This window comes from Phyllopteryx taeniolatus, chromosome 18, assembly GCF_024500385.1.
Source record: "Phyllopteryx taeniolatus isolate TA_2022b chromosome 18, UOR_Ptae_1.2, whole genome shotgun sequence".
NCBI lineage: Eukaryota > Metazoa > Chordata > Actinopteri > Syngnathiformes > Syngnathidae > Phyllopteryx > Phyllopteryx taeniolatus.
In genome coordinates, this window is record NC_084519.1 from 16,559,726 (window position 1) to 16,572,891 (window position 13,166).

Here is a 13,166-nt window from a genome sequence, read left to right on the forward strand (position 1 = left end):
TGATTCTGATTCTGAAAGCACAGCGCGAGGAAAACGGACGCACCACCACGCCGCCGCCGCCCACATGACCACCGCTGACATTTGCTTTTATTACCTTTTGCCACTTTTTTCCCCTCCACCAAGGATCGTGAATGCTGCGGCTGTCAAGCACAAAGATGTGACAGCAGCTGTGTGTGCGCGAATCAATGTTCAAGTCATCTTCTTCCACTTAATAATTCTGTAATTTTTTTTTTTTTTTTTTTCATGACCCTACTTTTCTTCCCTCTGTGGGCCAGTTTTTCTAAAGGCCGCCTGAACCAAATAAAATTCAAGACAAAGCAAAAACTGATTTCAAAAAAGGGGGGGAAGAAAAATTGTGAAATGAGGAATACTGTAGTTTACACACGGCCATGTAGTTTGACAGCTCATTTTATCTTGAATAACTGAACATAAAAATGTTAATTTCAAAAATATTTTAGTGTACATACATGCTTTGACCAAAGGGAATTCTTTTTGAGGAAGTCCTCATTTTCACATTATCTGTGAAGAAATGATCTGTTAAAGAACCAAATCAAACGTTCTCAACCAACCTGACTGAAGCACCGCGTGTGCATTGATGTGCGTAACAGCGCCAAACCTGCTGCCAGTCACCACTTAAAGACTTTAAAGATCGGGAGGCTGCTCGTTTACACACTGTTTGTCTGCGTCCATTCTGCCATAAAAAAATTCCAAGCGTGGCTTCTCATTGAGAACTTAAATGTCACTCGGTAAAGAGTCAATATCACCCACCATAAGGTGCCTTTCAGGCGTCCCCGTTTCACCCCTGAAAAAGTTGAGCTCTTCCATTGAAATTCATATTCACTGCATTAAGTAGATGTTATACTGTTAGAAATACATATTGGTCATGCTCCCACGCCTTTTTAAATATAATTAACTCCTAGCAGACAATGTACATGCAAACACATAATTATGCGAGCTTGCTGATAGGGTGGACAATGATGGTTGCAGATCATATTTATTATGTACTATCATGACTTTTTGACAAATATTACAAAAGTGTTTTTTTGGTGTGGGGGAATTGCAAACTCCCCTTTTAAAAAAATGTGCAGTATCTGTACAAAATTGAATGCAAATGCATTCTCTTGAATATGGGACAATGACGTCCCTAAATGTCCATCCTGTCGGACTTTGTGCTTTTAGTTCTTCCGGTCTCCCATCTAGCCTCAATCTGACGATTGACAGCAAACATAATTCCCATAAAAGTCTGACTCGACTGTTTCTTTGATTCCAAAGTACCACGTGAATAATAATAAGACAGCAACAATACCAAAAGAAAAAAAACCACTAAAAGCCAGCGAGTGTGAAATTGGGATCCACTTTCATAATAAAAAGCTATCAGGCCGCAAGAGAGAATGTGCTAATTACTGTTAGCGAAGGAGCCTCTTAAGCGCTCTGTGTTCATTCGCGCCTGCTATTGATTAGCAGCCTCTCACAGTTCACGTCGCTCTTTTATTTTCTGTAAAACTAATTTTATGAACCACGTCGAAGAATAATGTCATTTATTTTTCTGCCATTAAGACCATGAATGTGCTAATGCACTAATATGTTTTACTTTTTTTGGGGGGGGAGGCTTTGTAGTCCTTTTTGATTACATGATTGCCTGCATACCGTTTTGTTCAATTTAGGAATAAAATTGAAGGAAAGTTTGTGTAATGTTGAGGATTGTTGCCATTTGAACCATTGGGATTACATATCAGGGTGTAAATGTGTTCAAATGCAGCTTTAAGTAGGAGAGAAAAGAAGCAAAAGTCGTTCTTACTTTGCGTATTCTTGGTTGCCGTGATCGCAGCGTGAGTCCTTGTGCTTCTCCCAGTCCTTGCCGTGCTTGCAGGTGGTCAGCAGGACAATATCGTCCCCGTTGTGGATGTGGTACAAAGCGTTCCTGGTCTCGGAGCCGATCCCCGTCAAGTAGCGCTTCCCTTTGAAGACCAGCAGGTAGCGCCTGGACGACGACGAGGAGGACGGCGCGTCTCGGCCCGCCGCGCCGCCTGTGACCCCCGTGCCACCCAAGCCCCCTGCTTTGAGCGGGTGGTCTTTGGAGAACAAGGGGATGGAAATATCAAAGTTGGGTCGGAAGTTGGCCACGTCGGCGCTGGCCTTGGCCAACATGGCCTGGCCCACCTCGAAGCCCAGATCTTCCGTGTAGTCCGGCCAGGTCCCGGAGTAGAGGTTAAAAATCAGGTGGTTCCTACCGTCGTTCCACGTGGGCAAACTCTGGATACGCGTCCTGGCGTTCTGGACGAACTGGGCCGACAGACGGTCCCTGTCCAGGGTGTCCACGGCCAGGATGAACAGGCAGGCCTGCAGGGGGTCCGCCGTGTGGAAGCGAGACTCCTGGATGGAGGACAAGATCTTACGGTAGGTGGCGGAGATCTCGTCCCCCCTCTGTGACGGGTAAACGTAGACCCCGAAGTTCGACTGACAGCGGGCGAAGTCGAAGCAGGTTTCCATGCGGCAGCGTTTGTTCTTGTAGAGGTTGTCGCGGACCGAGCGCCGCTCTCTGGGCGAGCTGTGCTGGTGGTGCACCTGAGGACCGTCCTCCTGAAAACCACACGGGAAAACACCTTCAAGGACGCATTTTACTTTCACTGAGATGTCTGAAGTCCTCTCAGCTCCTCAGTACGGCACTAATATTAGTCATTCTTTACAAAGGATAAAGAAAATATTATATTTTCTGTTATATATGTTGCTGCACCGTTTGTGTTCAATCCACTGCTTAAAGCTGGGGTGTCAAATTCATTTTTGTCACGGGCCACATTGTAGTTACGGTTTCCCTCAGAGGGCTGTTATGACTGTGAAACCATCAAAATCTGCTCATCATACTATTAGATGTACAAATCAATGGATAGCTAGTTTTGAAATCAGAGGTCAAGGATAATAGTTTGTTCAAGTTACTCTAAAAGGTCTTTGGTAACAACAAAAGCTTGCAATATCTCAACATTATTTATGATGACAATTTGAAATTTCGGTACAGATTTTAACAATAATCAAAGAAGTTGATGCACATGATTTGGTTTTGCGGACCACATAAAATGATGTGGCGGGCCAGATCTGGAACCCGGGCTTTGAGTTCGACACCTGTGCCTTAAAGGGTTATAGCACAGTAACGTAGATGCTACTTAGCGCTTGCATGAAGCTAGCAGACTGAAAGGCTAAGCTGTGTGGTTGTTTAAGAAACGCAAGGTGAAATTCTTCTTGTTTTCTGTTTAGTTTGACAGTAACCGTCAACTGGGAGCGGCAATGAACAGCTTGAAGCCTCTTCGTTCACTATTTGCAGATTCCGAGGCGTTGTTATCACAGGTCTGCGCTCGCAAGTCAAAGCAGGGAATAAGCGGAACGACGGCTCATATCTCAAGGCACCACTGAAGTCGGTCTCAAGGAAGTACACAACTCACAAAAACGTTAGGGATATTCCGGTTTTGGGTGAAATTACTGAATGAACCTAAAATCCCTTTTTCAGCTGAACTTAAGCGGGCCTTCTGTAAACCTTGGAATGCACATGTCCAACTGTTCAGTGTTTCAGAACTTTTTGCACAACTTGCTTCTGGGCTGAACGGCAGAATTCACAACAGTTGTTTACATTTCCAAGGATGTCCATGTCTATGCCTGTTGCAACTTTGAATCTCCGTTTACTGTACCTCCTGCTCCCCTCCCTCCAGGTAGGGCTCCAGCAGCCGAGTCAACTCGGTCCAGTGTCCGGGCTGCTTGGACGGGCCCCTGCGAGGCGGTGGCCCGGGCCCGGCCCGGTCCGCTTCCTGGCTCGGGCTGTACGGTTGGGCCTGGTGGTAGTCGGGGTACTGGGGCAACTGGTGGCGGCGGTACCACCGCTGCTGCTGCTGCTCCAAGTCGGCGATTTGCAGAGCCCACATGTAGACCAGGAAGAGAAGCGCGACCCCCACAGACACGAGCAGGTACCGCTTCTTGGCCTGCATGTGTGCTGCGGGGGGAGGGGAGGACGAGGCGGAGGGTGGGATCGGGAGGAGGACGACGAAGGGGACGGAGGGGTCGGGGTGGGGTGGGGTGGGGGGGATTAGGAGGAAAGGGAGTCGAGGGGGTCAAGTAGGCTCAGGTCAGGTGGACCCACTGGGATGCCGCCCTCGTCGCTCCATGGCATTCTGGGATTTGGAGTCACTAAAGATGATTTTTACAAAAATCAATCAATCAATCAATACCGTGAAACATCGCAACAGGTCACTAATGAATACCACGTCTACACTACAGGGTTGTTTACGCTTCAGATTGGATTTGCCAATGCCTGTACAATATTACAACTTTAAAATTGTTTTAATCGATTTTGATTGATTGTGGTGGTTTATTAGCATATATTTTATTAATTTTCTATATTCCACATAACTATAATGGATGGAATTTGTTCTCAACCTACATTTGCTCATACCTGCTTTACGTGCATATACAGTCAAAGTCTTTGGGTAATAATTGGTACACCAAAAAGATATATTTTAGCAATATTTTGTCTGTGCAAAGGTTTCTAATATTTCGGCTCCATGTGCAGGCTCAAAATATTTGAGACATCTCTCAGTGTGAACTACAGCCACAAAACCATTAAATAATTCAGCATGACACTCGTGCTGTTGTGGTTTGACCTTCATAGCACACTTTTTTTTTCTTTTTTTTTTAAATAAATAGTAGGATTTTTCTATATATTTAATGCATATACTGAGGTCCATAACACTGTATTTAGAATTGTTTCTAAATGGACTGCTGTTTCCAATATTTTGACAGTTAGCTTCATGTGTCAAGTCCAAATGTCAATATCAGCTCTCATTGTGAAAAGACAATAACAAACACATTTTTGGATTAAGCACAGTTATTGCATTGGATCTCACGTGGTGTGGTAGCTTGTAAGTTTAAACACACTTTCAATTTTAGTTTGGATGATTATTACTTTTCAATATATTTATGTATGTACTGGAGAGATTATTTCAATGTAGAATTTTTTTGCAATGTGTTCTAAATATTCTAATATTTTGACATGTAGTTATACAGTACATGTGCCGGGTCATATTAGAAACAAGTCAGTATAATAAACAAAGTTAAATTAAGCATAGTTGTATTGGATCTCATTGAAACTGTGGCCTCTTGTGAGCGTAAATACCACATTTCCATTTGTTACTGTATGATTTTTATAATTTATTGACTATACCAGATCGATACTTCATATTTAGATATTTTTAGCAATGTTTGAATGTATACTCACCAATGATTTATCATAGTTTTGCTCTCAAAAATGTATTCCGAGGAATGCAAAAGTTGCATGTAGCAGCAGTGACGTCACCCGAAGGTACGTTTTTGCCTACCTGTTTACTAGGGAACACCTGTGGTCGCGGCAAAGCTGGATGCTGCTGCTGTCGACCCTGCAGCCGGCGCGTGCATTCCTCCGCCCTTGTTCGCGCGCGCGCAGGCAGCTAATGAAGTCGCAATTAACGCGTACGCTCACGCGCGCACGCGGCGTCGTAGCCCGCGGAGCGACGCGACCACCACCAAGACGAAGACGACACGACGCCGCTCCTCCATCCGGCTGCGAAACTTTTTCGTTCTTTGTCATCCGTGGACGACAACAAAACAAGACTGGGCGCGCGTCCACGCCGCCGGCACCGTCAACGCCTGCTCTCGCATCCGTCCACGCGCGTCCATCCCATGGCTAAAATCCAAACTCGTCACTTTTTTTTTGGTGGGGGGGTGGCACGTCGGGGGGCGGGGGGTGGGGTAGAGTCCTCCAATGCTATATCCGACCCATCATCAGCATCCAGAGAATCCAGTTACCCGATCCACTTCACGGTCCCAGCTTGATTGACAGGCAGCGTGGATTGCCTTGAGGAAAGTGGACGCACGCACATGCGCGCCTGCACGCAAGTCGTCTTTTGGATCGGAGCAGCAACCACACACACACACACACACACACACACACACACACACACACACACACACACACAGCACGTGAGCAGGGAGACAGCAGGTGCGATGCTCGTGTGTACATGCACCGTTTTGTGTGGAACTTTTCTGAAGGCACCAAACTCCGCTGATAAATGAGTGAATTTAAGAGCGTCTGTCGCAATATCATCGTTTACTTCTGCGCTGATCAAAACGAATTCACGCTCTCATGTAACCACTTTAAATGTTACAAATGAAACCGATGCTTGGTTGAGTGCATGCCATTCGTGAAATGAGCAAAAATAAGACCTTATCTCGACTTGCCCGCAAGTGGTGCTTTGGTAGGCACTTTCCTTAAAGGAATGTTGCTGCTAGACTTTATTCATGGAGTCATTCATTAGGCTCTGATTGGACTATCTGGCCCAGATGTATAGAGTTTGGACTGTTATTCCCCAGCCACAGGTTTCGTCGTGCTTTCATTCGATACCACACCAGTAAAATATCGCCCTCGTGTGGCGACTTTACGCAGAGCTTCATCAGTTTATAGTGTGCCACTTCATTAGGTACACAATCGAATGAGCAGTCATAAAATGGGCATTGACAAAGACAACAAGGCTCACTTTGGGCTGATTTCTGTCCGAAAGAAATCTCTGCAGCTGCTTTTTGATGTTGCTGTAGGCTTCTTCACAGACTCCATCAGCACTTTTCATATGAAAATGGCAGATTGTTGTCATGTGTAGGACAGTCTGTTCTTACCAGAAATCCCAGCAGCGCCTTGCAATTCTTGCTGACTTTTGTCACGAGTTGGACGTAGCCAGTACTGGCCAAACATGACGACTATGGGAGATTGTCGTCACATGTTGGACGCAGACAGTACTTGCATGAAATCTTTGAAGCTCCTTTCTAATGTTGCTGTTGGCCCTTTTTGCAGCCTCCCTGAGCACTGCTCACACGAAAAATATGGGAGATTGTTGTCACGTGCCGGATAGAATATGACCACTTAAACTGGTATACATCTTCAAAAAGAAACCAGATTCTTGCCTTGACAGAGACATCGTTTCTGAAGTTTGACAAAGACAAGTATGTTCCATTACACCACCAATTGGTTCAGACAGCCTTTCAAATCAATAGTGTTCTTACTCCGACTTGGAGAAACAAGCTAGTCAATGGCTGCATCATTTATTAAAAAATAAATAAATAAATGAAAATAAAAATAAAAAGGGATTATTGCATGGACGAGGATGGCTCAGAGGAGCAGAAGTATCTGGGCTTTTTTGGCATTTCAATTATCCAAAAGTCGCTCCTGTACGGCGCCGCCTGTCGTCCCGTCAGCGTTAATGTTTTAATATCGCACGCGTGCGTGCACGCACACACACACACGTTTTGATTTATAGTCTCAGCTGCGCTTCGCCGACTAACCGTGCTGAAATATTCATGCCATATTTATCCACGTGAATGACGCCTCATGCATTTCCAAGGAGGGAGGAATTAGCGTGCCGAGAGTGATGCATGATGGTCCTCAGGTTGACGCGTCACACAATATCAATGCGACACCTTTCGCTCACACCTTCAGTCGTCCATTTTTATTTCAAGAAGTGTTTGTGTCACGCTGAGGTGGAGGGGGGTCAATTTGTATGCTTGATATGGGAGATTGTTGCCGTGTAGGACACATCCAGTGTTTGCCGGAAATTCCTACAGCTCCTTTGACGTTGCCCGAGGCCTCTTCACAGTATACCTGAGCAGTTTTGACATGAATACTACAGAAGACTGTTGTCACATGTAGGAAATAGCCAGTATTTGCCAAAAATTATTTTTGATGTTGCTCTAGGCTGTTTTGCAGGGTCCCTAGACAGTTGTCATATTAAAAAAAAATATGGTTTGTTGTTCATCTACTGTAATGGAAGATTGTTGTCACATGTAGGACAATGGCAGTACTTGCCAGAATTCTCTAAAGCTTGTTTGATGTCGCTGTAAGCTTCTTCTATGCCTCTACTGAGCAGTTTTCATATGAATAATATAGGGGAGATTGCTGTGTATAGGCCACACACAAAACTTTCCAGAAATCTCTGAAGTTACTTCACAACCACCCTGAACATTTTTTCCTATGAAGAATATGGGACATTGTTGTCTTGTGTAGGACACAGCCAGCACTTGCCAGAAATTAGAAATTGTCGCAATGTCTAGTAGATTCACAGTACTTTCCAGACATGAAAAATATGAGATTGTTGTCACATTTAGGACACAGCCAGTACTTGCCAGACATGAAGCAGATGGGAGATTTTTTGTCATATGTAGGACAGAAATCATATAATTGCCAGAAATCCCTCCAGCTCCTTTTTTAAATGTTACTATAGTCCTCTTCACAACCTCTCAGGGCACTTTTCATACGAGGAATACGGGAATTTTCTGTCTTGTGTAGGAAAGACTCAGTACTTTCCAGATACCTCTGCAGCTCCTTGTATAGGTTGCTGTGGCCCTCTTTGTAGCCTCCCTGAGAACTTTTCATATAAGGAATATGGGAGATTGTTATCCTGTGTAGGACACAGGCAGTACTTGCCAGAAATCCATGCATCTCCGTTTTAATGGTGCTGTAGCCCTCATTGCAGCCTCACTAAAAGGTTTTCATATAAAAACTACAGGAGATTGTTGTCAATTGTACAACACAGCCAGTACTAGCCAGAAATCGCTGCATTTCCTTTTTGATGTTCCCTTTTCATAGCTATAACATGAACACATAGTATAGATAAGCTAGAGGACTGCAAAGAAAACAGTCTAAAATGCCTTCCCGTCATACGCTAGTTTCCTTGTAATTCACAGCACTATTGGAATTCCAGGCGGGGTCGTTATTGATTGGAGCGGCGGGAGCACAATAAATCTACGACCGCTCGGCACGTCAGACTAAGAAATGAATCTTTGATACAAATGAGCGTCATCGCTTCTGGCCCAGAAAGTCCAAATGGAGATCAAATTGAGCAGAATTGCCTCCCTCGCTGCTGCTTCTTCTTCTTCTTCTTCTTCTGTGCAGATGGTTACGTTACTAGAATGCTGCACTTTAGGTAACTCTGCATGGAGAAACATCTCAAGTCAGACGTCCGTGAGGTCACACAATTTGTACATTTTCAGGAAAGTGTGTGGCTCGCCCACGCGTGACATTTTCTATGAATGCACTGGAAGGTCTATTAATGCTGTGTAAGCTCCTCGTCTAATTAGCACTAATAGACGGATGATTGGCGCGGTCCAAACGATCGATTGGCGTCCCTGCACTGGAACTCTTCATTAGTCTCATCTGCCCTCCTTTAATTCCTCCGTACACTCCTCCTCCTTATCCTCTTTGCACATTTAGTACTTGACATAAAGTGTCAAAATGGAAGCAATGCCATTTTTATCCCGTGTCAAGTGCTGTTGTAAAAAAAAAAAAAACTAATCCATACACTCCTCTTCAATTTATAAAAAATTGACATTTTGTAAATGTTTGTGACCACTTGGTTGTCGTAACAACAACAAAGGAAGAAGAATAAGAATTTCAATGACATCCATCTACCGGGCTTACGTTTCACACAGGAAATGACATTCTTTCCCTCGTCATCGATTCTTCCTCTCCAGCTAAAATGTCCGTCACTCGCACCTTGTCGGCCGATGGATGGATGACTGGATGAAAAATGGATGGAATGGGCGGGAAGCAGAATTAAGAATGGACGTCCGTTACGCAGGGAAACATTCTGCAAAAGAAAAAGAAAAATAAGAACTTGTTTTCCTGTTTTTAATTGTGGAGATACAGTGTTAAATTGTTATTTACCATTTTAGATTTCCCAGATTTTTTGGGGGGGCGTGGCTAAAACGGGGCCCAATTAGTCACCCCTCCGCCACTATACAAGAACTTGAGCGCCTTCGTTTGCATCGGCAATTATCCGACGCAATTAGTTAGCTAGCGATGTGCGGTTAGCGATGTGCGGTTAGCTAGCTAGCGATGCCTACACACTGAAACAGCATCTTCTCTTTGGATAGTCCGGTGGTGTGCCCGCTTCAGAGCGCCTCATTGTCAGCCGTGCGTGCACGACACCCAGGGGAAGCCAGAAAAGATGGCGGGGGAGATGTTTTTAAAAAGTTCGACTTGACAGCAAGCGTGTGCAACGGGGATTCCGTGTTTTATGGATCCTGTAGTGTAAAATAAAGCGAAAAATACTCAAGTGTGTCAGAGCTGAGCTCACCTGAGCAAATGTCGTCCAGTTCTCCCACCTCCTCCTGCACTCTGAGGAGGAGGAGGTCCTGCAACATCTCCTGCTGTCGATCTTCCGCGTCCACCCCGAGGAGGTGCAGGTGATGCTCTCGCAGCCTCAGCAGCGCGCGACCTGCACCACGGCAATTATTATTTTAATAATCACGATTATAATGTACAGAGAATCCTGCCAAGTCATGATTTCCCATTCAGTAGTGACATTTTCTGTAAAACACGAAGCTGAAAAACACACTGTAGCTATTCGCGCCTATCAGCATACTTTGTGCTCTTTCAGTAACGTGTCAAGACGGCCAGAGAAGCAGGGTGGTAAACCTCTCAGGATGATGCAGAGAAAGGTCTGGCTGGCTATTTGCAGTGGTAGAAGTGAACTCATCTGCTGCTAGTCATTTTCAAAGCAGAGTTCCCTGCATTGCCATCTGTTTGAGAGCGTTCTGACTGATCTTTCGAGACCCACAGAACACTGTGAGGGAGTTCAACTTTAACTTTGGGTTCGTAGTTCGGGAAACTATTATGAACATTTTGGGGGGATTGGGCGTTCATTACTTCAAGGCTCGGTCGCTACCCCCCCCCCCCCCAACCCCTGCGACTAGAGAGGGTTTACTGTCCAGGCGCACCTGAGATGGCGTGTTTCATAACGGCCTTCTGGAGCACCCCCACTAGGCTGGGATAGCAATTTTGGATCCAATCCAGCACGTCCTGCACCGACCATGACGACACCCGCTTGGACGCTTCCATGTCTGAGACAACTGCATCGGCAAAACAGACACGCTATAAGACAGAACACATCCTCATTAAAGTTGAAAACCACATGAAAAAGGGGACACTCGTTATCCTCCGTTAGAGATGAAACAAACATTTCAAATCTCAACTAGTGGTATTAGCAAGACATTACTTAAAGTTAGTAACGCTTAAGTCTTTTTTTTTTTTTAATTACAACAATATCAATGAATCAGTAGGTGGTACTCTTAATTTCAAATTCAGTTTGACTGTAATAACATTTTTGGAAGGCGTTTTTATCAACGACACTATTGCTCTTGATTAGCAACAGGAAGGGCTGACATGAGTTCAATTCTGGACAAGCTGCACTCCAGCAGTCATCATTTTAAACATTCATGACATTTTACAGGGTATTATTATTACCATGCGTCACAGCAAAATTGATATTGATTTTGAAGGCGATCCGACTCAAGCTATTTGAGGAAGCTCAGGTGAGAGGTCAGGAAGAAATAAAGATAGGAGTACAGTACAGGCTCCTTGTCAGCACTCTCTCTCCACCGAGGCACCCAATTGATTTTGAATATGTTACACAGGAGAGTAAAGGTCCCATTCATCCCTTGGCTGCGCTGGACTAGCCCACAAGTTTGAGACGATCATCTTCACCTTCAAATTTCTGCTTCAAAATGTCAAACCTATTGACTTTACAGTATTAGCCTAGGTTATTTCTAATAACCTATTCTCAGTTAATACAAAATATAGTATTAGACAAGCAAATATTTAGCACCATAACTGATCATTTTCAGTGCCCCCTCCCCCATTCAAGGGAGCGTTAAGTTAGCCTCAGGTGCGCTAGCAAAATTGGCCGAAATGGGACAACATTTAGACAATCCGAGAGTGAAAAACGCTGACATTCCGTGGTTGGGAAAAGTCACGTTTGCTACAACAAATCCTCTGGAGGGTGGGGGGGGGAAAAAACTGCTAAATTGTTGATGTGACCTTTTCAGTGAAATGTAGGAATGTCATTTCCTGTGTTAATTAGTGGAGACGTGTGATTGGCTGGGGACAGCGCCGACACAGTCTCACTGGACTCATTGGCATACACTGTGAAAACATTTAAGGATTTGAAAAGTCAAGGTGGCGATGAATAAACCATTGCTTCTACTTCTCTGTTTTAAAGGAGACTTATTATGTTTTCCTCCAATTTCACATATTTCCCATGCGTCTTATTAACAACATTATAATAGATTTCAGCCATATCAATCTAATCTGCCCGGGTCCTTCAGAATTAGATGGGCTGGACCAGGTAATATTTTAAGCATTTTTTTTGTGATTTGTCATAATCTGCACACCTAAATACAATCATAGATGAATTTAATAATCAGCATCTCTGGTGACTATGATGTATTTTATTGAATGGTTTTCATGTTTTGTCACGTTATTAGATATTAGACAGATGATAAAGTTACATGCTGTTCTTTTGCATTTTTGGACAAACGAAATACTTTTTTTTTTTTTTTTTTTTTTTACAGCTGCAATGCCGCCATCTTGTGGAAAGTACAACCTTCTTCAAAGGGACAACGACTGTCTTCCTCAACAACTTTAATCGGCTCAACAACTGGGGCCAGTGTCAATTAAACGCATTAAAGAAAGATTAGTTTTCATTAATGTGAAAAAATAAAAAGAAGTTACCAAAAAAAAAAACAGCCGCCATCTTTCTTTGTTTGCTAAACAGCAACATAAATGTACATATTTGACAACATTTTGTCGTGTTGTGGTGGTCAAACTAGGCGCCGAATAGATACATTTACAATTATATTATGTTTACTTGTCAAATGTATGCAGATTTGAGCATTTCAAAATGATATGACCAAAAATTAACGAGCCTTTTATGGAGTCTGGTGAGACAGGACACGAACAAAGTATGGCACACAACTCAAGCGTCACAGCAAAATTCTTAGTTTACCGTATAATGAAGTCTCATTTTTACCTGCTTCCAAGTGTCTGTGTGTGTTTTGTGGTTTGCTTAAAACGATAAAGCCGCCATCAAGTTCTCAACTCGTCTACTTGGAAAAGGCGACCACCTGGCCGCACCCTAGGAGGTGTGTTCAGGTGTCCTGGGAATTCAGCCTTACAACATGAGCTCAGATTTAAAAGTCGTTTTAATGGAAACATATGGAAAATCGTCCATTTTTTGTTTGTTTGTTTACCTTGTATAACTTTGTATATTAATTCCAAACATTTGGACATTGGGTTGAAAGAACAATCACACCACCTTTGTGAT

The 13,166-nt window shown here is 43.8% G+C and overlaps 2 protein-coding genes across 4 annotated transcripts in view; both read right to left on the reverse strand.

Moving 5' to 3' along the window:
- The window catches only part of LOC133468229 (exostosin-1), a 64,565-nt gene extending 59,068 nt beyond the window's left edge, over positions 1–5,497 (reverse strand). For all 3 annotated transcript variants that reach the window (XM_061753885.1, XM_061753884.1, XM_061753886.1), the window contains exons 1-3: positions 5,358–5,497; positions 3,678–4,170; positions 1,799–2,580 (exon numbers count right to left, since the gene is read on the reverse strand). In XM_061753885.1, the coding sequence (XP_061609869.1) occupies positions 1,799–2,580; positions 3,678–3,971 (1,076 nt within the window). In that variant the 5' untranslated portion in view covers positions 3,972–4,170; positions 5,358–5,497. The remainder of the gene's footprint in view (positions 1–1,798; positions 2,581–3,677; positions 4,171–5,357) is intronic.
- A 3,862-nt stretch (positions 5,498–9,359) lies between these two features.
- On the reverse strand, positions 9,360–13,022 carry LOC133468251 (sterile alpha motif domain-containing protein 12-like). Its single transcript, XM_061753931.1, has 4 exons — positions 12,873–13,022; positions 10,783–10,936; positions 10,140–10,280; positions 9,360–9,650 (listed from the first exon to the last, which is right to left on the reverse strand). The coding sequence occupies exons 2-4, from the start codon at positions 10,901–10,903 to the stop codon at positions 9,634–9,636; spliced, it is 279 nt and encodes a 92-aa protein (XP_061609915.1). The 5' UTR covers positions 10,904–10,936; positions 12,873–13,022; the 3' UTR covers positions 9,360–9,633.
- Between the last annotated feature and the right edge of the window lie 144 nt (positions 13,023–13,166).

Bases quoted from the DNA above. Each gene is read 5' to 3' on its own strand.
- LOC133468251 (XM_061753931.1), bottom strand. From the start codon at position 10,903: ATGGAAGCGTCCAAGCGGGTGTCGTCATGGTCGGTGCAGGACGTGCTG. The intron at 10,281-10,782 runs GTGCGCCTGGAC...GCCGTGGTGCAG, and splicing joins TATGAAACACGCCATCTCAG to GTCGCGCGCTGCTGAGGCTG.